This window comes from Astatotilapia calliptera, chromosome 4, assembly GCF_964374335.1.
Source record: "Astatotilapia calliptera chromosome 4, fAstCal68.1, whole genome shotgun sequence".
Taxonomy (NCBI): domain Eukaryota; kingdom Metazoa; phylum Chordata; class Actinopteri; order Cichliformes; family Cichlidae; genus Astatotilapia; species Astatotilapia calliptera.
The window spans coordinates 27736929-27760240 of record NC_137425.1 but is presented as its reverse complement, the minus strand read 5'-3'; the positions used below and the strand labels follow the sequence as shown (position 1 = coordinate 27760240).

General features: G+C 43.6%; 2 protein-coding genes across 2 annotated transcripts; one reads left to right on the top strand and one right to left on the bottom strand.

Moving 5' to 3' along the window:
- Window positions 1-420: 420 nt before the first annotated feature.
- Window positions 421-7280, bottom strand: LOC113021254 (CCN family member 1). Its single transcript, XM_026165813.2, has 5 exons — window positions 7035-7280; window positions 5597-5810; window positions 4478-4921; window positions 3827-4005; window positions 421-1020 (listed from the first exon to the last, which is right to left on the bottom strand). Exons 1-5 carry the CDS (start codon window positions 7083-7085, stop codon window positions 715-717), a joined length of 1194 nt encoding a protein of 397 aa, XP_026021598.2. The 5' UTR covers window positions 7086-7280; the 3' UTR covers window positions 421-714.
- Window positions 7281-15831: 8551 nt separating this feature from the next.
- Window positions 15832-23075, top strand: txn2 (thioredoxin 2). Its single transcript, XM_026165840.2, is given in 5 exon segments — window positions 15832-15966; window positions 18826-19103; window positions 21936-22059; window positions 22223-22282; window positions 22284-23075. Coding segments are annotated over 4 exon segments (618 nt in total). The 5' UTR covers window positions 15832-15966; the 3' UTR covers window positions 22440-23075.
- Window positions 23076-23312: the final 237 nt, after the last annotated feature.

The following is a 23312-nucleotide window of genomic DNA, read 5'->3' as shown; positions in this document are numbered from 1 at the left end:
TTTGATGGCAGTTCCTCACCCTCTCTCTGGGCTCAGCAGTATTGTCCGCCTGATATTGTTGTTCTGCCACATCGATTCTCCGAGAATAGCAGCGCCACCTTCCCCAGTGGCAGGCTGCTGTGTCATCATGTCTGTCTCGACAATAAATACCAGAGAATAAATACCATAAAATGACCCAAACCACATTCCCGTCAAAACATCTGAGACAAACTTCCATCTTCTACCAACGCCATCCTATTCTTCTTTGTCACTTAGTCTATCAGTTGTCATATACTGGAGTGCGCAGACGTGATTCCAGCAGGTTTGTCAAATCCACACCGTGAATCCTTCAGCACACGAAAGACTTATGCATGTCTGTGTTTCTCAGCTGTTCCCAAAAACAGTTCTAGGGAACTTTTGAAGCTGGGCACTAACATGGGGTCTGCTTACACCCAAAGATTTATTCACAGTTTAAAGTCTGGCAAGGCCAGAAACAGCTTTTTATCTACACTAAAGCAGGGCCTGGTCACTTTTGCGGTTTCCACATTGTGAGGTACGCCCAGTCCGAGACACATTCCTCTTTTCCGCATTCATCCTCAAATGTTTCGGTGTGTGTTCCGCTCATGGATCCACTAAGGACAACTACTCTATAATGGGTACTGCTGGGGCGGGGGTGAGATGGGGGAGTTAACGTCTGTTTTTATGAAGGAATGTAGGTTTGGCAGGGTAACGCCGCTAGTCATTGAATTTGTGCGTGTCCCCATAGAGCCACAGCTGTGGGGGCATTACGGCCTCGTTGAGATGGTTGCACTCGTCGCTGCACTTGCACGACTGGATGAACATCACGGACCTGCTGAAGCGTTCGCCGTCAGGGCAGGCAAAGGTCACGTTAGCTGTGCGGGTGCGACGTGGCGAGCAGCAGCGGCCGTCCCGGCATACTCCACAGTAGTTGGGCCGATAGAGGCGAGTGCTCCTACAGCCAGCATATGACAGACGATGTGGCTCTGGGGCCTTATGGGTGCGAGAGCACTTCCTTCCTTTCTGTGGACGGAGAAAGAAGAAAGAAGCAATTCAGTTTTTCCAGTTAAAAGGCTTCACCAGGTGTCTACAGCCATGCACGCAGGGCTGTGAGGCTGTACTGTTCACCATCCTGGTTTAGCCTGTCACAAGGGGAATGTTTTCCAGTGAAAAGTAAATGAACTGATGTTGATGGCACTGACATAAAGTAGTGCCCAAATTTAAAACTTGATGTTGATCCTGCTATAATGTCACCAAAAATCACAGACTGTATATAAAAGGTGGACATGTATATAAACAATATCAGTTAGCAAACAGAGCAAGAGGGTTCCTGGTTCAAACCCCAGTCTGTCTCTGTGCATCTTAACCATCCAGGTGCAATTGTTTCAAAATTGGCCACAAGTATGAGGAAGACAAAGTAGATAGAACATAAGCTTTTTTTTTTTTTTTTAAAGCACGTCCCAGTGCAATCCTAACATCTACCACAGTTGTTCCATCACATCTCCCCCAAAAACACTTCCTTTGTTTTGTGTACTTTTGCAGCATTTTTCTATTTTCTTGGTGTTTTCTTAAGTTGCACTGCATTTGACCTCTCAGGGCAACTGTACACTTGATCTCTGAGCTCTTTAAACACTTTCTTGCAGAATTTTTAGTCTTTATTTAGCGATTTGAGGTCTTATCGTTTTATAAATTATGATCAAAATAGCTAATAAAACATAGTATGCTTAATTGTGGGCTTACCTTGTGATTATCAAGTGGCTATTGTGTGAGCATGCAGAGTTTTTGGTCAGACCCTCCAATCACTAACTAATGGCTAATAGAGCTAAATTCATCTTTTATATACACTCTATGATTCCAGTTTACCCTGAATGTGGACCAAACCTTACAGTGATCCAGTGATCCTGACATCCAGTGATGTCAGGAATAGTCAGGGGAACATGAATAACCGCATAAATTCACCTTACATACTTAACTCTACCAGGTCTAAAGGTTGTCGAGATATTTACAGAATTTGACTCTCTGGGTGATCCATAAAATCTGCTAACAAAGTCTTTCTTTGGCACAGGAGGCATGGGTGTGGTGTGTAGCCGGTTTAAAACTGTGCTCCAGTGAAAGCTTTATGGCTTCACGTTTGCTTGAAATTAGAGCTGCCACCGTACCATAGAGCAGCATCAAGCAACTTGTTATTCATCGCTCATGACGTGAAAAACAAAGTTAATGGGCTGAAAGAAATAAAAGGTCAGAACAGCAGATGAGCGCCGGAGAGAATAGCGTGCCAGCGATAGTTAAGGATTGACACTTGTTTCCATTAACACCCACAGCAGCTCTGCAAACACTGGGAGAGCTCAGAGAAACAGGTGCACAACAAGCCAATCAGCTTCATGAGTGGCTCGAGGCAGGGGGCAAAATGTTTCTGAGAGTGTTTTGTTTGAAATGTGAGAGAGCAACAGAGTGGGCGAAGTGCTCTTTAAATCACACAGCATAGTGCCACCGAGTGCAGCTGTCGGCCGCGGTGTCACGTCAGTGAAGGAGAAAGAGTTATTCCTCTGTCGCAGCAGCAAAAAGTTCTCCGATTCACACTTATGTAGTCAAAGTTCAAACGTGAACATGAAGCCAGTAAAAAAAGTGCAGCTTCGTGAATAAAGGAGCAACTGAAAGTCGCATTAGCAGGTATCAATCTATTAATTATAGACTGTATATAAAAAAAAAAAAAAACACAGACGCAGTAAGATGCATTTTGAAGCCTCTGTATTAGCATTTTGGTCACCACCATGATGTTTTTTTGGTTTCTTTTACTGTGTATTTGTACGAACAAACTGCATGATCTATGGTGGGGGTTTTTGTTTGTTTGTTTTACACAGTTTGCCTTTGCAGTTATTTCCATCTTAAATTCTGTGTTTAAAATTAAAAGCCCCTGTTATTCATATTAATGCAAAAGTTAAAGTGTCTGACCTGTAGCAAAATGTTTAAAGTTGCGCTTTTAACTTTTTTAGTAGTCATCATATTTAGTAGTAATTAAGCCAATTAGGTTTATTATATTTGGGTAGATCAAAGTGATGATGACATGAGCTGTACCATGTACAGGATAGGGCCGTTGCCAGTTACTTTTTTATTACAAGTTACACGTTCCTAATGTCTTCTAATGACTCCAAAGTGTAGGTAATTAAGTATGTCTGTTGACGCTCTGCATCTTCAGAGGTTGTGATGAAGCTACAGGATGTGTTGTGGCCTACTTCTTGGCGTTGAGCACTTGCCGTTTAACCAGGCAAGGCTTTCTGATCTTAGCCCTGTTGAAATTTTACTTTTATAATTCAGTTCCAGTAAAGCAGGATTTCATTAGAGCGTTTTATGATCTTTGAACTGAGCCAGGCTGTTCTCTCTAGTTTCATTCTAGTTTTCATATTTACTGTATGAAGACATTTACTGTATTGAGAGTGTTGTCAATCATCACAACCAACCCTCTGGCAGGAAATGTGAAATGGTATTTTCAAAACTTTCAAACTAATTAGCTACACTTTGATATACTTTGATATACTCTGATCTACAACGAGCTGAAGCCACAGGTCTCGTTCCCCTCTGTTTTCATCTCACACAGCAACAGGACTTTGAATAGACAGAATGGATCAAAAAGGGGTCCAGCAACAGAGGGATTCGAGGGGAGGGGGCTTTATACATGCCATGATATTAATACAAACTGCCCCTCGAGAGACGCTTCTTTCCTGAATCTTATTTAGTCTGGTTGCTGGAACTCCGTGGCTGGGGTCATGAGAAGAAGGTCTGCCTTTATAAGGATCTTTAAAGCATCCAAACACACTCATGCATTCCTCACCTTGACTGGGATGGACATGGAGCTGCAGGGCCGAATGTTGCACAGGCGCGTCTCCTTGATCATTTTACACTGAGCATTGTCATTTGTAACACGAGAAGAAACGCCCATCCCACAGCTCCGGGAACACTCGGACCAGGAAGTGGTCTGAACCACGCACTCATCACTTGTTTGCTTCCAGGCTACGAGAGATGAAAGAAAGGACACGTGAGGGAGAGCGATGATGGGAAATATTGAGAGAGAGCCAGAGAGAAGCCAGGTCAGCAGGAGTTAAGCAGGGGGAGTGAAGTGGCTACTGGGAAGTTTGAGGGAAAAGCAGAGGTACACAGATGCACAGCACACTGGCCTTATTCACTGAACAGGCAACACTGACGCACAGAGAGGATGATTACAGAGCAGGGAAAGCTGGGTGACGGAGGCATGTGCTGTGAAAGAGCAGTGTGTGTGAGTGCGACCAAGAGCACCTCTGGTGTGCAAGGAGCCAGTGGAAAACAAGCTTCACATAAATGCCAAAACACATGCATGGACGCCGGGGAGACGGCTCACAGCGAGGCCGTTTGTGCATCAGCGGGCTGAAGTGAATAAAGCGTAAACAGGACACTTTACTGTGTAGTGGAAACAGGCGCACTCCACAGCAGGTCACCAACTCCTCACCTGCCAGGTGCTTGTTTCCACGTGGCTTGCCCCACTTGCGTACCGCTTCCACCAGTTCGTTGCCAAGGGTATCCTTCTCCTTTTTGTGTTTGTAAGTGTAAAACTTCCGGTAAGGCTTCGGGAAAGGCTTTGGGTAGGGATACACTGGGTAGGGAATGAATGGAGGGTACGGAGGGAAAGCGGGAGGCTGGGGTCGGCGATACACCGGGGGCACGACCGTGGTTCCCTTGTGGCAGTCGATGCTGAGGCAGCACTGCCCGGGCACCTTGACCAGCTGCGGGGCAGGGCAGGAAGGTGACGCCAAGGGCACGTGGCTGGGGCAAAGAGGCACGCACCCTACTGCTCCATCGATGCAAGTGCATTGGTGTTTGCAACCAGCTCTGAAGTTCTCGCCGTTTTGATAAATCCGACCGCTGTATTCGCAGGAGCGGCCCTCGGCCTTCGCTGGGAGGAAGAGAGAAGACAGGCGAGCTGGTCAGAACGCTTTTAATAGCACACACTTAGTCTTTAGACATCAAATAGCAAGACTTTTATGTGACTGTGTATTTAATGTGTGTGGTGGACAGATGAAAGGAGAGAGAGAACAGTCGCAACATCTCCACATTTAAGAAGCAAACACTATTCTTAGACCAGAAAGGGAACGTTGACTTGTTTACAACGTCCTTTCCCTTAACACCCTGAGTGGGACTCCCCACACAACACCCCGGATACCCCCACCCCCCTTTATATAGCAACACCCCCAAATAAACACACATATAAAAATACCACTGTCTGTGCATGTGTGTTTGTGTGTTTCACGGGCCTGTTTGTGTACACACTGCAGCACTTATATAAATACCGGGGCTGGCCGGGTTTCAGTCACAGGCTCATGAAGGTGCTCTGTTTTTTGAAACGTGGCACAGGCTTCAAACCTCAAGCCCCTATCAAAGAGAAACCCCAGCCGCCCTGGCTCAGAAGCCAGATTCCCCACCCTGAAGTTACACATTGCCTTACTTCAACCCCCAAAGCTGTGCCTGATCTAAAGCAGGGGTAAAAAAAAAAAAAAAAAAAAAAAAATTCACCACTTCTCAACCCTTCCCACCCCCACCATCCCTGCTCTGCCACCTCTGTGGTACATACCCCTGCAGATGCCATGGGTTCGGCCCACATCATTGCCATAATTGCACTCCAGTCCTTTATGGTGGTCACAAGGGCGCCCCTCATGGCAGTCTTGGTTTAGCTGGGCAGCGCACACCTTGCAGCAGCCACATCCGTCTGGGACTGAACTTACCCCTGGGGGGCAAGATGGGGGCACTGCTGGGCACTCGCACACTACTGGACACTCAGCAGTCACCTGCAGGAAGGGACAGAGTAATTTAACCTTCTGCACCAAAAGGAATAAAGAGAAAAATCACACTGGAACCAGGCAGGACAACAGATTGACTCAAGTTACCCAGATCACAGAAAGTCCTCAACGTGTATGTATGAATGCGTGTGTGTGTGTGGCTTAAAATATTGCCTGAATACTCGGCACTGTCCTGAACCCCACAGGGGTATCTGTAGCCCTCTGTCGCCTTCCGCTTGGCATTCGCCTGGCAAGAGGGGATGAAAGGTACGTTCACTGACCCCCACCTCCCGGCTTCTAAATCTTTTGTTTCTGACCCCCTTCTGTGTCGACACACACACAAGCCACTCTCACCACTCCCAGCATTTATTGGGATCACACAGCCTGTGGATCACAGGGAGCTGTCAGTCTGACTGTCCGCAGTCAGATCACCTACAGTGATCCCTTCCTGACTCCGCCGCCACTCTCTTAACCCGGGCCAAGTTCTGGTGTGCCAGAACCAGCACTGGCACTGCTTTCACTCACTGCTGAGGTTCCTGGGAGGGTTTAAAATTACATTACACAAAGACTGAACAATAACTCGTGAATCACCGTGCATAACATGGTAAGTTAAAGCATCTCCCAGCCAAAAGTCACATAATATTCCTTGAGATATTTATGGAGCGGAACGACTTCATATCGAAGTGTATTTTTATACCCATTGGATAAAATTACTGTGGTATAATTTTAGACCTACAGTTGGATGGAAGCCGGTGTACACATAGTAGGGTTTATTACTTTTACTTGTCAGATAATTTAATTAGACTGCGAAGAGAGTGTAACCAATTACATTTATATAGTTTGCATATATTTCCCCTTTACTTGAATATGCTTCGGACACTAGTGATCACATTTGTAGTGTAACATTACAAAATGTAATGGAAATAAACCGCCAAACAAATCGTAAAATGACTCAACTGACTTTACATGGGACCTCTTGAAACACCGCTCAAGACCTCTTATTGCTCCTCAAGCCTCAATTTGGAAACCAGCCAACCAGAAAGCACAGTAGCCGCCGTATTAATAAGCGATGACAATCTTAACAGTGCTGGGAGCCACTGGGCCATTATTATTTTGGCACGCAGCGCTAACACCAGCATGGAGAGCAGACCCTGACAGCACGAGAGCAGCACGGGCGCGTGAGACCTTAGAGCTCGTGCGTTTGCATGAAGGGAGAACACTTCACGTACTCACCGAAGCGACTGTAACCACTTGTAAGGCAGCAAATAATAGCAGCGTCCCCATGCTGTCAGTGTGCTCACATGGAAGACGGGAGAGCGTTTAAAAACAGCGCTCTGTGACAGGAAAAGCCCAAATCCTTCAAGTGAGCAATAGCGTTGGTCCACAACAGTAAAATCCGACTCGCAAAAAATATATATATATTTATGTATCCTCACACGTCTTCCACCAATCTCTCAAGTTCTCACAGACCAAAAGTTTGAGCCTTGTTTTTATATCGTTCCCTTTCTTTTTATGGCAACCACGCCCACCCCAGCCCTCCTTTAACCAATTAGGACACAGGCGCGCGGCCAAAGTTGGAAAAAAAAGAAAAACAGGGCGGGAGGGCATTGGAAGGAGGCGGGGCTTGGACCTCCAACACAGGTTTGGTTGCGGGAGGGGGCGTGGCCATCCATGAATGCACTCATTCATAAAAAATCAGAATTACTACATTCCAAAGAGGAGCTGGCTCTGGGATGTTTATTTATTTATGTTCGAGCGAAAATAATATTTTCGATGCTTTAAAGTCCTTTTCACACGCAAGCCTCTGTCCGGCTGCCGCTTTGTGAGGAGTAAAATAAATATACGCAGCTGCTCGTCTGCGCTACATTAATACTGGGAGCAGCCATGGAAAACAGCTAGGAATTTCCTTCTGCCACTTTATAAAAATACTATTAGACAAGAGTTGGGCAGATCAAATGCAAACACATGGAGAACAGAGTGTTCCTAGGAGCTGGGTTTAACTGCATAAAAGAGTGAGAGGGATGTCTGAAAATCATTGAAATAATCAGTGTAATTCATCAGTTCCTATTTAGACCTCATGTCTCCCACACACAACCTGTTTTCATGGGTACTTGCACCAGCAAGTACCCATAAAAAACAGTTCTGTATCTGTACACTGTAAGAGTGTTAGAGAGGCCAGGGATGTGTGCCTGGACAGTCTCTGTGTCATTTTGACACAGGAAAACCAGCCATTCTCAGTACCTGAACTTGTAGGTAACAAGTCCCTTTTAGGGACTCACATTGCTGTTCTCTTTAGAAGCACTGTAGACATTTTCCACATTAGTACATTCTCAGACATGAAACTGTTCACTGGAGACACAAATGCATGGAGTAGGTTGCTAGTTGAAAGGTGTGAGAAGGGTTTGTTGTTCTCTACAATGATTGTTAAGCAAACCTGTGGTCATTTGTGCCAGCGGGAGAAGAAATTGTCCCGTTACCTCTTTGTGCTAATAGTATAAATATGATAATCAATTATCGATTGATATGTGAAACACCTTTCCAAGGAGTCAAAGCCAAATAGATGAAAGCCAAACGTTATCATTATGAACTGTAAATAAACGATGGACGACATCACCGTGGTTATCATGTTGCCATTTTCCTGTTTTGAAACATCACAAGCAATAGGTGGAGCAATAGTAGAACCACTGCATGCCTTTCCTCTGGAGATGCTTGTGTGTGGTCAGATGAATGAGGCTTGTAGTAAAAATCACTCTGAGTCCTCAGGTTGAGTAGAAACGTACTGTTTAAGTACCAGCCCATTTACTTATACTGCAGAAACTAGGCTCGCCGTAAAGTATACCGTACTTTATTGTCTATTTTAGTGTAAATAGGACCGTAATTCAAAAAGTTAACATCATGATGTATTCAAAAATATTTGAAAGTACTGAGTTAGAACACTTACTCCTCAGGAAAGTGTTTACTGCACTTTTAGATCAAGTGAGAAGTAAGGTCATGTTTTCTATAGACTCCCACAATTTTGGACTTTTTTTGCAGCCAGAGGGGTTGCCCCCTGCTGGCCAGTAGAAATAATGCAGCTTCAAAGCACCTGCTTGCTCTTAGCTTATCCTTTTAGACACTGTTTTACACACTCTATATGATTATAAACACAGAAAACTCTCATCTAAAAAACACAATTTCAGTGTTCAAGCATCAATTAAGGTAGATTATACATATTGCATGCACCCCCTTGTGCAAGTGTGCTTACATTTGTATGTCAGCAGCTCGTTCCACAAAGCAGGAGCATGCACTGTCATACATTATACATATGCACAGTGTGTCCTCACTCGCACAAAGGCCTACACAGAAAACTAAAATTATGTATTCACCAAACCTCCATCCTCTTCCCACACAATCCATCTCTCTCTGTCAGGGCACGGAGGTGATGTAACAGGCCCGTGTAAACAAGCCCAGCGTGGTGAGAGAAAATGAAGAGAGGGAAAAAAACACGGGATTTTGCTGAAGCTTCTGTGTGTGCACCGACCCTCACAAAAAGGCACACACACATATACGCTGCAGTCTGAGAAATACAGTTGTTGTTCTGAATTTTTAGGTTCCATTGACTCATCAGAGAATCTGTACTTTCCACTTTGGTCTCAGTCTCATCTGCAGCAGATGTAATAAACAAACTTGTTGGGTCTCTTGGAGATGGAAGGCATAGTCATCAAAGCAAGTGGTGACCTTTGTATTCTGAGCTCAACGGTGAACGTCAGCCCATAAACCCACCCAAACTGCTACAAGAGTTGGCTGGAAAAGCTCCCTGTCGCTGCTATTAAAAAAGGGAAGGTGCAAAAGGACAGGAGGGTAATAAGGAAAAGAGAAAAAAAAAGGCAAGCCATGGCAGGTGAGAAACACATCAAACCTTCAAAAACAACTCAGTGGAAATAAATGACAGACAGGGTGTGTGTGCGAGACAGAGAGAGAGGTGTAAGGCACATGGAAAGGGCCAAGGAAATATTAAATAGTGAGAAATAAAAGATAGAACAGGATAATAGTGTGAGGTCAGTGGAACAAAAGCAGCTCACTTTTCACACGTGATTCTTTGCTGCAGAGAACGAAACGCCACGAAACGCCTTTCTGTGTCTGTGAGAAAGCGTGTGTTTATACACAGAGGGGAATGGAAGTGGAGGAGGAGGACGAGGAGGGAGGAAGACAGGTGTGGAGTGTTTGTTTAGGAGAGCTCCTGCCACACCTGCCACGACACTCCTCTTACTCTTTCAGTGGCGCGGCCAACTCACAGAATTGTGGACATACACACTCCAAGAAATTCGAGATACAGCTGGTGCTCAGGGTGTAGCCAAAGGTGTCTGATCTCAATAACACGGTAAACTGAGTATTACAGGGACTCCTTTATGCTCTTTTCCAGCAGAATGGGTTTTTTTTAAATTTTCATATATATCTCAAACTGGGCCTTGATGCCGTCTTTTTATCCTCAGTCTGTAACAAGCCTTTTTAAAATTCCTTTACCTTTTAGGCTACTCTCCCTTTGCCAGCTTCCTTCTGATTGCCTGTCTGTTTCAAACAGAAGGTTTAAACCGCAGGCAGGTGGGGCTCCTTGCAGGCATGCTAATTTGATACCCCGACTCTTTTACTGCAGAACTATGTTATTATTAAACATGCAGAATATGGATTTGGCATAGTCTTGCTGAAATAAGCAAGGCCTTCTCTGAAAAGAGACCCGCTGAATGGCAAATGGACTGATTTTTTCACCTTATCCACAAGGAGTCGCCACAGCGCACAGCTCCACATATTTTATTTGGCATATTTTAACATCAGGTACCCTTTTAGAAGTTTGAGTAGAGCTTTCCTACTTATTTGGGATCACTTGGAGCTGATAAGTTTAACTCATAAGAGCCCAGACCCATTTTTACTGCCAGGAAAACTATGGGAAAGTCAATTTTGAAACTTTAACAGAAACTTTCCTCAATGTGTAAAGGGGCGATGACACCTGTGTCACCATGGCTTCTTATCATATGGGGGCAATCGGTTTATTTTTCAGCATAACGCAATAAAGTTGTGATTTTTTTTTAGCAAAGTATCAAAAACTTTATTGAGCATGAGTGATGTATAAGGTGCACTCAAAACACTTGCACACACTTGTGAGGACATACTGCCAGGGGATCAAACTACCAATCAGCTAGCAGACGACCTACCTCCTGAGGCTGGATAGCAGCTCCAAAACCTTCTATATACTCTTCAGTGTTCACGTTGTCTTCACAGAACAGCAAGTTACCCTTGCCAACCGAACGCTCCCTCTCCTCTTTAGCCTGTGGCTGATGGACCGCTCTCAGAATTAAGCCAGTCCATTTGGCTGAACTGGGTCCAGAGTAGGCAGCAGTGTTTCTAGATCTTGCTTATATAATGTATATTAACTTTATTAATCTTGAGAACCCTGTTTCTTTTTTAAAAACTGTAACAGAAATAGGGCTGTCTTTGGGAAAAGTCAAAGAATTTTTTAGTAGCGGTCCCTTGGTAATTTGAGGCATTTCTCTGTTGCCACAGACGGATTTAGGATAACTGACAAAAAAAAAGAAAAGAAAAAAAAGAGACCAAGGGTACAGACTGTTCCAAAACAGGAGAAAAGGGAAAGAAAAACAAGCATAGAGCGAGGTTAGGAGAGTACCAGTTAGCAAGGATGAGAAGGGGGCAAGGAATTTAAGTCCCAAAGTTATTTTTAAACTAAGGACAGGAACTCTACTGTTGACTCCCCAAACACAGAATCATAGATCGGTATAGGAGCAGAGCTGAGAAAAGAAGACAGGGAGCTTATATACACAAACACATAGACACACACACACACACACATATACACACGCTTCATGCATCTGTCAAGTGCGTCATCCCATATGTGCGTGTACATCCAGGCACATGCATCCTCTAAGCACACGCCTGCCACCGTTTGGCATGCTTTATGGTCTCACAGCCACACTCACACCAGGATGTGTACGCGTCGTCCTGTAAACACGACGCACTGCTCAGTTTAAAGATACTCGCGCGCTCAAACCTTCGGTGAAAAATGAGAAAGCGTTCGTTTGAACTTCCTTTGGTGCTATATCATTGCTGCATATGTGTATACAGCACATGTACCATGCATCTGATCTAACTGACCATAATTAAGAAGTGGTGGATAGGCAGAGAATCCTAATTACAGGCTGGCGGCGAGAGTGTTTAAAATGTGATGGCTCACCAGCTGTAGAATATGTGACTGTCCACAGAGGATACTCTCTCACACTAACTGAGATAAACAGAAGGTCATCAAGTGGAATAATCTTTGTGGTGCAATCTGCTCAATAACAGGCTTTATACTGTGTGCTTTTCCAGGCTGTTATTATCAAGTAAAGACATTGGGATTTATGGGAAGCGAGCTGGGACAAAACTCACACACAAAGGCGGGAGGGGAGCGTTCTGTGTACGCAAAGGGCACACACCCTGCCATTCATGTGTGCTTTGTCAGGGGGCTGTTATGAAAGCCCGGCTCCATCGGCGGCTGTTGTGTTCCCTCGACTGCTGGCTTGTGCAGATAGGAGAGGGAATAAACAGCCACGAGAAGAGGAGAATGGTCAGGTGCACCGTCACTGGATCCACGGCAGAGTCCACTGAAGGTCACAAGAATATCACTTCCCTCCTGACCTTTAGCTCACTGAGGTCTAACTTAGCACACCCTCCTGGTCTTCCTGAAGTCGAGGAGGGTGTCACAGGAAACTGGGTCACTTTTACCTGTTTGTATCGTAATGATAACACCCATCAACCACCTAAAGCAGGGGTCACGCCCTCCATTCTGGATCCCCCATCCTCACACGTGCATCCTACCACTCACCTCCAAGGTGTCACAGAGAGGAGCCTTGTTCTGATCGTCTCCTCCTTTCTGCCAGGACCCCCTGAAAAATCCCAGCAATCCCTGCAATTTCCGGTGCAATGTTTATTTGGCAGGAAGAGAGGGCTTGTGGGGAGGGGGGTGAAAAAAGGGCCTCACTCACAAACAGTCTGGGTTGGTTGAGAGTAAACATGTGCAGGCGGGGTGTGTGTGAAACGAGCGGTAAGCGGGACTGAGGCTCATGTGTTCTGGTCCTGACACACAGAGCAACGCTCTGTTTCAGGCCCCAACCGCCTCAGCCTGATCAACATCCCACCCCGGCTACTATGAACAGCACCCTCTGCTGGAGAAATGGATACATGATGTTAAAAGAAAACTTGAGATCAAACAAACTAAGAACCTAAAATGTCTTTTTCTGAATAAGATATATAGGGGAAAAAAATCCAGATCCATATATGAGCAGAGGCGCTAGCCCAGGGGTGTCAAACATAAGGCCCTGGGGCCAGAATCGGCCCAGCAAAGATTCCCTGGGGCCAGAATCGGCCCAGCAAAGATTCCAGTTGACAGCTTTGAGAAATGAATAGGAAGGCATCAATTTTGGACTTTTTTACTGTACTCCCCCGTGCCCATTTATTAGAAACCAAAGTAATGAAGTAAATGATAAAGAGTTAAATCACAGAAAAGTTCCTGTTTTTTCCATTGCGTACTATAAATGTCTACTTTTTACAATAAGTCCACAGAGGAAATAAAAAACACACCGTAACTTCCTCTGCAGTTTTATACATTTATTTATCTATGATGATAGATTTCTTTTGTTTACTACAGCACTATTTCGTTATCATATAGAAAAACTGAGACAGTACTTTTGAAACTGCACTTTATGTTTTTCTAAATGTGTACTTCAACATCTTTACAGTGACAGAAAGGGCAGTTTCACATGTTCGGCCCACTTAAGATCAAAGTGGCTTCTTGTTGGGGAGTGCTACGCAGTGATGACGTCATCCATACACACTCCACAGAGGCCTACAGCTACTATACGTATATTAAATTTGATCCTTTGAGGTTTTAACATAAGACTGAGGATGATCTCAACAAATTGAAAATTTATACACATTTACATTCGGTTATACACTCAGAAAGCTCTGCAGGCTGGTAACAGGAACATTTTATTATCAACAGATACATTCATCCTGGGGGAAAATGTGTGTGGGAGACCATCAGGGCCAAGATGGGTATAGATTCCTGGGTGCAGTGGTTTGTAGAAACTTCCTCCCTTTCATCACATCTGTCCTGTTCCAGATGTTCTGTTGACTCACTGAGACATCGTGTCAGAAACATCTGACATGGCATGATATATTTCTGCTTCTCTCTTCTCCTCTTTCTCCTCTTTTGCTGCGTCTTTCCTTTAACCGCAGGCTCCTCTGATGTCTGAAGTGGGGTCACCAGTCTGGCCCGCCAACCTCTGGTTCTCCCACTGGTTGTTGTTGTTGGAGATGGACTGTCCTGATGTGCAGTTTGTCTTTCAGGGCATTCTAAAACTAGAGAAAACATTTATGTTTAAACCCCTGATCTGTGGAGATCTGAGTGCACTTCAGGCTCAATGGCATCCAGTTGTGTGGTTCTGGACTGAACCTCTGAGCACATCGCTGTTTGCACATGGTTTCCTGGCGTATGTTTGACACCTGCAACTGGCTACCTGAAGCTTCAGGGGTGTGTGTGTTTGCAGGCAACACGGCTCCAGAGCTGCAGAATAAAGAGTGGAGCAGTTTGTGCAGGGCTAGGCTGGCTAAGAGCCCAGGCGGTTGATGTTGCAAAACAGCGCTGGAGATCCGAGAGCTGAAGACAGTCCTGCTTTCCTGTCAGTGCTTTTGTTCAAACAGGCCCGTAGACAGATCTGTCTACATCCTTGATCTGTCTACATCCTTGATCAGATCAGGAAAACCCTCCACTGAAAGAAAAAAAGGTGTCCACCTGGAGGAAGTGTGGCTTTTGATGTGATAAAATGTGAAAAATAAAGGAAGGTGAAGCATGGACGTGTCTGCTATATAAAACTACAGGAATGATGATGCTTCTTAGCAGACATGGCTCACAGGAGCAAAGCTTCTCCACAGAGGTTTTAATCTAAAACTATATTTTTCTGCTCATTGTCTCATTGTGTGGACATTTTGGGAAGCCTTGGAGAGACTTAGAGTCAGGTCTGTGTAAATAAGCCACTGGAAGCTGACTGTGTACTTAGCTTAGGAGAGTGATTAGAAACAAGGGAAACCATTTGCCCATGTCTGACAGACTTCATCCAACAACACCACCGTGGTGCAATGGTTTGTACTGATGTCTCACAGCAAGGTGGTCTTTTTTATATGGAGTCTGCATATTCGCCCCCGGCTTGCATGAGTTCTCACTGGGTACTCTAGCTTCTTCCCACAGTCCAAAGACATGCATGGATGAGGTTGGTTGGCAACTCTTGAATGTTGGTAGGGGGTGAATGGTTATCTGCCTCTCTGTGTTAGCTCTGCAATAGTGCAATAGTGAAAGAAGATGGCTGGACAATGCACTCTACCTGCGGTGTCAGACCAGTGTAGAGTCAAATCTTGCACAATATGCAAAATCCATTGTGCTGCAAGTCATTAGAAATGGACTGCTCAATTTGAGCTCCGCCAGAAATATGAATCAATCTTTGCTTCTTACAGCATTCTTACTGACAAGTAAATAAAGTTTAAGGTAAGGTGTTTTTAAAGTAGTCATGTCTGTCTTTGAGTTCCAGCAGCAGCATTTATTTTTAAGCTCAGTAATAGAATAGCATTTTATTTTCATTGTACCTTTACGTAAATACATACAATACATAAAAAATAAATAGCAAATTTATTTTATTTTTAGTGTATTTTATTTTTTCATAGACAGGCTGTTTCTCTGTTTAGTAAATGGATGGTTAATTAAACATCTTACACAAACATCATACAAACTTTGTTACTGGAAGTTACAAGTTACACTTGCTAATCTTTACTAATGAATTTTCTTCATATTATTATTCATATTAATATGAATATTAATATTAATGATGCTTCTAATTATATTTTAACATAGACCTACTATAAACTACAACTAAAACTAGCTGTCAGGTTAATATATAGTAGATAAAAGTATGCTACGCTGATAATCCGACCCTGTGCTTCCCAACCTGGCCAGCCGGTGGCGCCATTCACTGATCTGTGTCGTCTGAAAAGCCGCACGTTCCCTTTTTTTCTGCGGCACCAAAACGGAAGTACTTCATTGGTCCGCGAGGCCAAGATCAAGAATAGCGCCGACAGAAGAAGCGAGGTAAGCTGTGAAAATGCGGGCGCGTGTTTTAATGTGTGTGACATTTGAGAACGTGTTATTCTCAAAGTGTCCGGTTTCGGTGTTCGCGTGCTGCTTTACGCGAGGAGGCAGCGGCGGGGGAAGGTTTAGGAGGAAGAGGAGGAGAAGTAGGAGGAGGAGGACGAAGAGGGCAAACTCATGCGTAACGTAGATTAATGGAGCACGCGAGCTGCCGGTAGAAAAGCGTCAAACACAAGATGTCAGGCCGAGAAAACCCCTCAGAGAGCTGGAGGGGAGTGAGCCGTTCTCAGTGGGGAAATGCTGAATACTTAAAGCTCTTTAGCCATCGTGGGATTAAGAAAGTGTTTCTCAACAAGGCAACGTGGCTGAGTGTGTTCTGCCAATAAACTCGTTTGTTCACGTCACTCGTTATATGACGCTCACGAGCCCTAATCACGTTAATTAGCGCTGATTCTTCATTAAACAGCTCGTGCTCGAGAGCTTAAACCGTGTGAGACTAGAAGTTTTTCACTAGGTGATTCAAAACAATGTCAGCTGTGAGTGTATTATAGAGGATACTCGAAGTGATTATTTATCCCGCACACAGCACGTTGCAGGTTTTTTCTGCAAAAAAGGAGAAAAGATGTCATAATCATCTAAACCAGGGGTAGGGAACCCCCAGGCTTCAAGGGCCGGTGTCCTGCAGGTTTTAGATGTGTCCTTGATCCATCCCAGCTGATTTAAATGGCTAAATTACCTCCTCAACATGTCTTGAAGTTCTCCAGAGGCTGGTAATGAACTAATCATTTGATTAATTTGTGTTGACCCAAGGTGAGATCTAAAACCTACAGGACATCGGCTCTCGAGGCTTGGAGTTCCCTACCCCTGATCTAAACCCAAGTGGACCTCAGCGCTTGTTCTTGGGCCAGCAGCTGAGATCCTGATATTTAATTAAATAATACTGAATCTAAAATCCTCCAGAAAGTAGCATTACAGAAGTTCTAACTACTGATTTTTTTTAAAAAATATAATTTTCCTTAAAAGCAGTCCAAATGATTATTCTATTTTATTCTACTGTATATAGTATATTATTTTATTCTATTCTGTACAGCTGTGTACTGTATTTATTCTTATTGTATTCTAATTTTTGCGTCATAACTTTTGCACTGTCCACTTCCTGCTGTGACAAAACAAATTTCCCATGTGTGGGACTAATAAAGCTTATCTTATCTTATTCCTTGAACTTTTTTCTCCAACTTGCCTGACAGATGTGTCAGGTGTGTACGAATACAAATCAGTCCAGTATTTGTTGCCTCCTATCCCATCTATCCAGACAGCTCCTTTGCTTAAACCACACGGACCATTTCCAGTAGTTCCAGTTTTTGAAATGAGCAATTTGCTGACATAAGAAAATATCCATTACCTGGTTTAGCTAATTTATTTTTTTTACTTATGTGTTAAAAGCAAACCTATTGTGCTTTTTCTGAATTTGTTGGCGAATGCTTATATTTAACATGGCCAAAGTTACAAATAAAAAGGTCTGTGCATATACAGGTAATCCCCCTGGGAGCCAAAACCTCAGTTCAAACAGCATTGATGACAATATGATGTCAAAGAAAGCAGGTCATATCACCATTCTCATGTAGAGGTGTGTGTGTGTGTGTGTGGTGGGGGGGTTAATACAACATTGTATTGTGATATTTTGTGTTGCATTATTGCACTGATACAGGAACAGCAAGTATTGATAAATGAATTAAAAAATTAAAATACTATGAACAAGAAGGCTCACGTCATGAGATGAGCCGAGCAAACTTGCATTAAATCAGCCCAACTGATAAACCATCAAACGCTGGTTGCACTTAGCTTTACAAAGATGCCTCCTAATGCAGAGCAAGCTAATGGCTCAGTCACATGAACAAAAATAGGACAGCAACCTCCTTACATCTACACGGGTGACTTTCTGGTGATTGTATTGAATTTTTTCATGTACTACAACTTGGTGGTGATTAAATGGTTACCACACAACCACTTTTGATCAGAAGTTGATTGCGCAGGTCACCTGATGGGACGTAACCTTTCTGCAAACAGTTGCAGTCTGATTTGGACTGAGTGCAGTCACTTTGAGAGAGATTGTTGAAGTTTAGGGGATAACTGTTGTCTAACATATAAATACAGACAGACTGCCAACATGTTGCAATCAGTGTGAATGAGTCTTTGTCAGCTAGCAGGGTACACCCTGGACATGTCGCCAGTCTGTCGCAGGCCTAACAAATAGACACAACCATTCACACTCACATTCACACATAAATATGATTTATTTGTTTTTTATTACACTTTATCCATGCCCCACCTGCACCATGTGCACTGATTAGGTGCCCCAGCAGGAACACCACAGCATAGTATGAGAACCACTGGCTTAAAGGAAGAGGAGCTTAAATACCTTGTTTCAGGTACTGGATAAACTGGGAGTATCACTATTTCGACAGTTTATACCAAGTGCAGCATAAGGGGGGAAAAAAGGATCTTAAGCCTATTTTTAAAAAAAAAAAATGTTATTTAGAATAGTAAATTATGCAAAACTACTTTTGTACAAGTCAAGAATGAAATTATGGAGCTGGAAATAAACATTGTGGGTGTCACCATGTAATTCATATATCTCTAACTTTAGTCCTGACAAGTAACTGGTGCCAGTTTGTAAAGCTCAGGCAGGGTTTAAGAGTGGATTCATTATGTTTACTTTTAAACATATGGGACCTATAGCGGTTTTGGATACATTTCTTCTTATTATTTTTTAATCTTATAATCAGAAGTATCTGAAATGCAATACTAATATTAGAATAAGTAACACTTATCTTCTGTATCTTTGCCTGTTGTGCAAAGATGGCTCACAGGCTCGTGCTACGAAGACTCTGGACACTGTCTGTGAACGATATCCGCTGCCTCCCCACATCCACTGCCTCCGTTGCTTCCTCTTGTTATTCCACATCCCTTCAGTCCAGTACAACCCGGGTCTCCTTCCTCTCCCCGTCACGAAGTCTGCCTCGCGCCCTGCCTCACACCTCCCGCCGAGAAGTCTCCTTCAATGTGCAGGACAGCGAGGACTTTACAGAGAGGGTCATCAACAGCGAACTGCCCGTGCTAGTGGACTTTCATGCACAGTGAGTACCTCAGGGAGCCCAAGGAGAGTGACTGTATGGACGTATTAAATAAAACTAGGGATAATATAAATGGATGAAAAACAGTCCCACCCTGGTCACCTTGGTGCTAAAGCTCTTTGCAGTTATGCAGATACAGATTTGCTTTGCAAATGTAGATAATATTCAGTTCAGTCAAAATATCTGCTGACGCTTGGCTGCGTTTGTACACGCTTTCCTTGGAAAAGACCTTGTTCCACAGCTGCCCCGCCTCTTTAAAACACTGCATGTGCTGTTAAAAATATATACATGTACAGTGGTGACTTAAACTCTCAAGTCCTGTAAGCTTACACGACAGCTGCTCAAAAGTCCACAGTAGACAGAGCATGTCTCACAGATAGGAGTGCATCTTCACAGCTGTTAGGTTATTTGTCATTAATACAGCCCACAGGCCTTGTTCACACAAGACATTTTTACTAAATACTAGCTCTCTTTCACAGCGGTTACTGAAATAACACTGGGGACTTTTTTTCTGCCCTACTTTTCCTTTCCCTTGTAATACGATGCTGTGCAAAGGTTTTGAGTCTCCCTTCATTTCTTTGCATGTTGTTAGGAAAGTGCAAAATGGATGCAGTGCTTTATTGAAACATGCAAATATATATGAAAATACACTATGTGAAACAAAAATGGAGTCAGTATTTGGTATAGCCACCTTTTTATTCTTCAACACAGTCATCTCAAAGCTTTTCTTTGGGGGGGGGGGCTTGTCCAGTTATAATGATGTCAGGGAAGTACACGATGCATTATTACTCATATTTTATAATCTTTAAAAGGCTGTTAGCTCGGGCTCTGCTGTGTTATTGGTACTTTTTGATTGCATCAGGGTTTTCATGGTCCTAATAACTCTTGGAAGTAGTATCGTCGGTCCTTTGTTTTTGTTTATTGGCTCCAACTACTGTGCAGTTAGTAGTTGTGAGCATAAGAGGACCTCGACGTAAATGTGCGGTGACTGGTCCAGATGTAAGTGTATGTACGTGAACTCTGATCTTTAGCCTTAAAATGGAACAAAACACTTAGAAGTGCACAAACAGTGAAGTCTGCAGCCAGAACTAGAACAACAGAGTTACAGAAATTGCTGCAGTAAGGATGCATCGTATAGCATCAGATTTCTGTTAAAGTCACTGAAATGACAGATCCTTCATCCTGGCTGCAGTCACACTGTACCGTACCCACACAGGAGAAATACCTGCCAATCAGAAAAATGTCTGTGACATGTTTTTTGGTTTATGTAGTACATAGAACTTCTACATGGTATAAATTAATCTTATACTTTATTGATTTCTGTTTTATTTTTATTACTTTCTAATATATGTCTGATTCACTTTTTCCTTTCTGACCCTTGTGCTGCTATAACAAGAAGGATTAATACAGTCTAGTGCTGTCTATCAAATCAACAATCCTTCAGTAGAAAGGTCTGTTAAAACAAACTGCAGACCTCATTTAGTTTCTAGGTCATCAGATGGTAGATGTGAGGATGGCACAGTTTTGTTTTCTACCTCAGAATTTCAGAGTTTTTATTTATTAATGCTGGGAAAGTGTAACTGTGTGTAAGCATTGGCCCATTTTCATCAGGTTTCCCAGCATGCCATTACAGTGAGCCAGCATGCAATATACCAAGTCCTTAAACCGGCTCCTTTTACAAGCTTTTATGTGCATTTCTTGCCCTGTGCTTCTCCTAGTATTCAAAGTCTAACTACGCCCTTGCACTGAAAGATGTTAATTGGTGTTAACGACATCTGTGCTTTTAATTCTCTGACTAGTTTAATGTGTGCTGTGGGAGAGAGCTCTATTGTTTTGTTTAAAATAAGTTACCGTATTTCCCGGACTACAAAGCGCACCTGAATATTAGCCGCACAAGCTAAAATCAGGGGAAAATCCTGTTTTGTACATACATTAGCCGCACCTGACTAAAAGCCGCAGGTGTTTCAATGTTGACTTATCATATGTAAGAGAATATGCACAAAGGGAATTGTCAGGAAAGAGATGGCTGTTTGGAGACACACCCCTTTTATTAATATTTTGAAAAACAAGTTATGGGTACATATTTGCACATGTAGTACATAACAGTAACCTACAGCACACCAGAAAAATAGATTCGGACTACCTTTTAGGCTCAGGTGAAGTGACACGGAGAAGAAAAGTCAGTCATTCACCATCTTTCTCTTCTTCCTGCGCTCTAAAACCACCAAAGTCCTCTTCTCCAATCTCGGAAACGAACAGGCTCAGGATGGCTTCGTCATCCACTCTCCGCTTCTCTCCTTCGTTGTCACTTTCAAAACCAAAGAAATCCTCGTTGTCAGAGTCGAACACCCTCAGAAGGGCCGTGGCGGTGTCCTCCTCTCCATCATGCAGCAGTCCAGCCCTTCAAAATCCGTTGGTGATCGTGGATGTTTTCGCACTTTTCCACGCTGTCAGAATCCACCGGTGGAGTTGGGCATAACTTGCTTTTCGCAAGTTTATCGCCGCTCGTCATCCACGCCTCCCGCTGAATGCGTAGCGCTACTTTGAAGTTTGTTTTTCGCGCTACTTCGTACGGCACTACGTTGCCTGGCGGACGGACATGTGACTAACATACCACTCTTGAACCTCGATCCTTCCGCCAGGCAACGTAGTGCCGTACAACAGCGGAACAAACAAAACAAATCGTCTTACGATATCACAAAAATCATGGAAAATCCATAGAAAAGCCGCACCTGACTAAAAGCCGCAGGGTTCAAAGCTTGTGCAAAAAGTAGCGGCTTATAGCCCGACAATTACGGTAATACTGTTTGTCTCCTTTTGTTTTGTGTTTTTTAGGTGGTGTGGTCCCTGTAAGATCCTCGGACCAAGGTTGGAGAAAGCTGTTGCAAAACAGAAAGGTCGCGTTGCCATGGCAAAAGTTGACATAGATGACCACACAGATTTGGCCATTGAATATGGGGTGAGACCTAGTTTAAGTATATCTTTATGGCACTCCTGTCCTCCTGTTTGGTTAATTTCTGCTGTGCTTGGATGTAGAATTCTATCATCATATTTATGATATTGATGTTAAGTCAAAGTGTCACTAGTTCTGTCTTACAATGCGCCGCCTTGTCTGCCCTCAGGTCTCTGCTGTTCCCACAGTCATCGCCATGCGGGGAGGTGACGTCGTCGATCACTTTGTGGGGATCAAAGATGATGATGAGCTGGACTCATTTGTCAGCAAAGTCATTGGACAATGAAATCCACCTGTCCTCACCCAGCCATACCCCCACCATCGTCATTCTCATGCTGTTCTCTCTGATTCTGGCACGGCCGGCGAGCCCTGGGCTGCCATTTTGAGCCTGTTTAGCAATCACTATTAAGTAAACAAAACCTAACCACAATTACAGCTGGCAGACTCTCAAATGCTCACACCTATCCCTTGACATGTTGCTTTAGCTGTGCATTGTCTCTTCGGGCTCTCTCTCTGTCTCCCTCTTGTGTTTTTTGTTACTAGTCAAGCGATGGGTGTGTGCTCCATTTTGCAGCAGTTCCACGTTCTTTCATAATGTGACTACTCTCGCTAAGCTGGTGTGTAACAGTTTTCTGTAAAAACTCTTAAGTTTGGATGGAAAATAAATGTGCTCTACTGCACTCATTGTGTACAATGTTGGATGAACATTTATAGTTTTCGCGGTGCAGGGAATTTAACTTGCAACCTGACAATACTGAATGAGGTTGGTGACAGTGTTACATGTAGATCCTGCTCGTGTCCACACGAGGGCAACGTTTCTCTAACATCACAGAGTCGCACACAGTCATTTTACACCGTTATGCCTAATACTGTGAGAAAGGAAGGCGCACGTGTTTCTCTCCTGTTCCTGACTGTAAAACTGAAGTCGAGCGGGAATTGCGATGAAGATTTTTAGTTTATTACTAAAATGAACTCTGTGTACCAGAAACATGACCAAGTGAAGTAATAAAGGAGTAAAAAGATGTTGTTTATACGGATTGTTTGTGGTTGTGTGTGGGGTTGAGATGGAGACAAAGGCTTGGAGCTGTGCTGTCCCTAATGACACTGATGCAATACCATAGTTTCCCTCCCTCAGCTGGTTTTACAGCACCCGGGGGATGCAGTTATAAGCTCCAGATGGATATTTGTGTTGTTTTTACTTAAAGGGGATTAAGCTTTCCTTACCTAATGGATGAAGTTAAAGTAGCTCTGGATCTCCT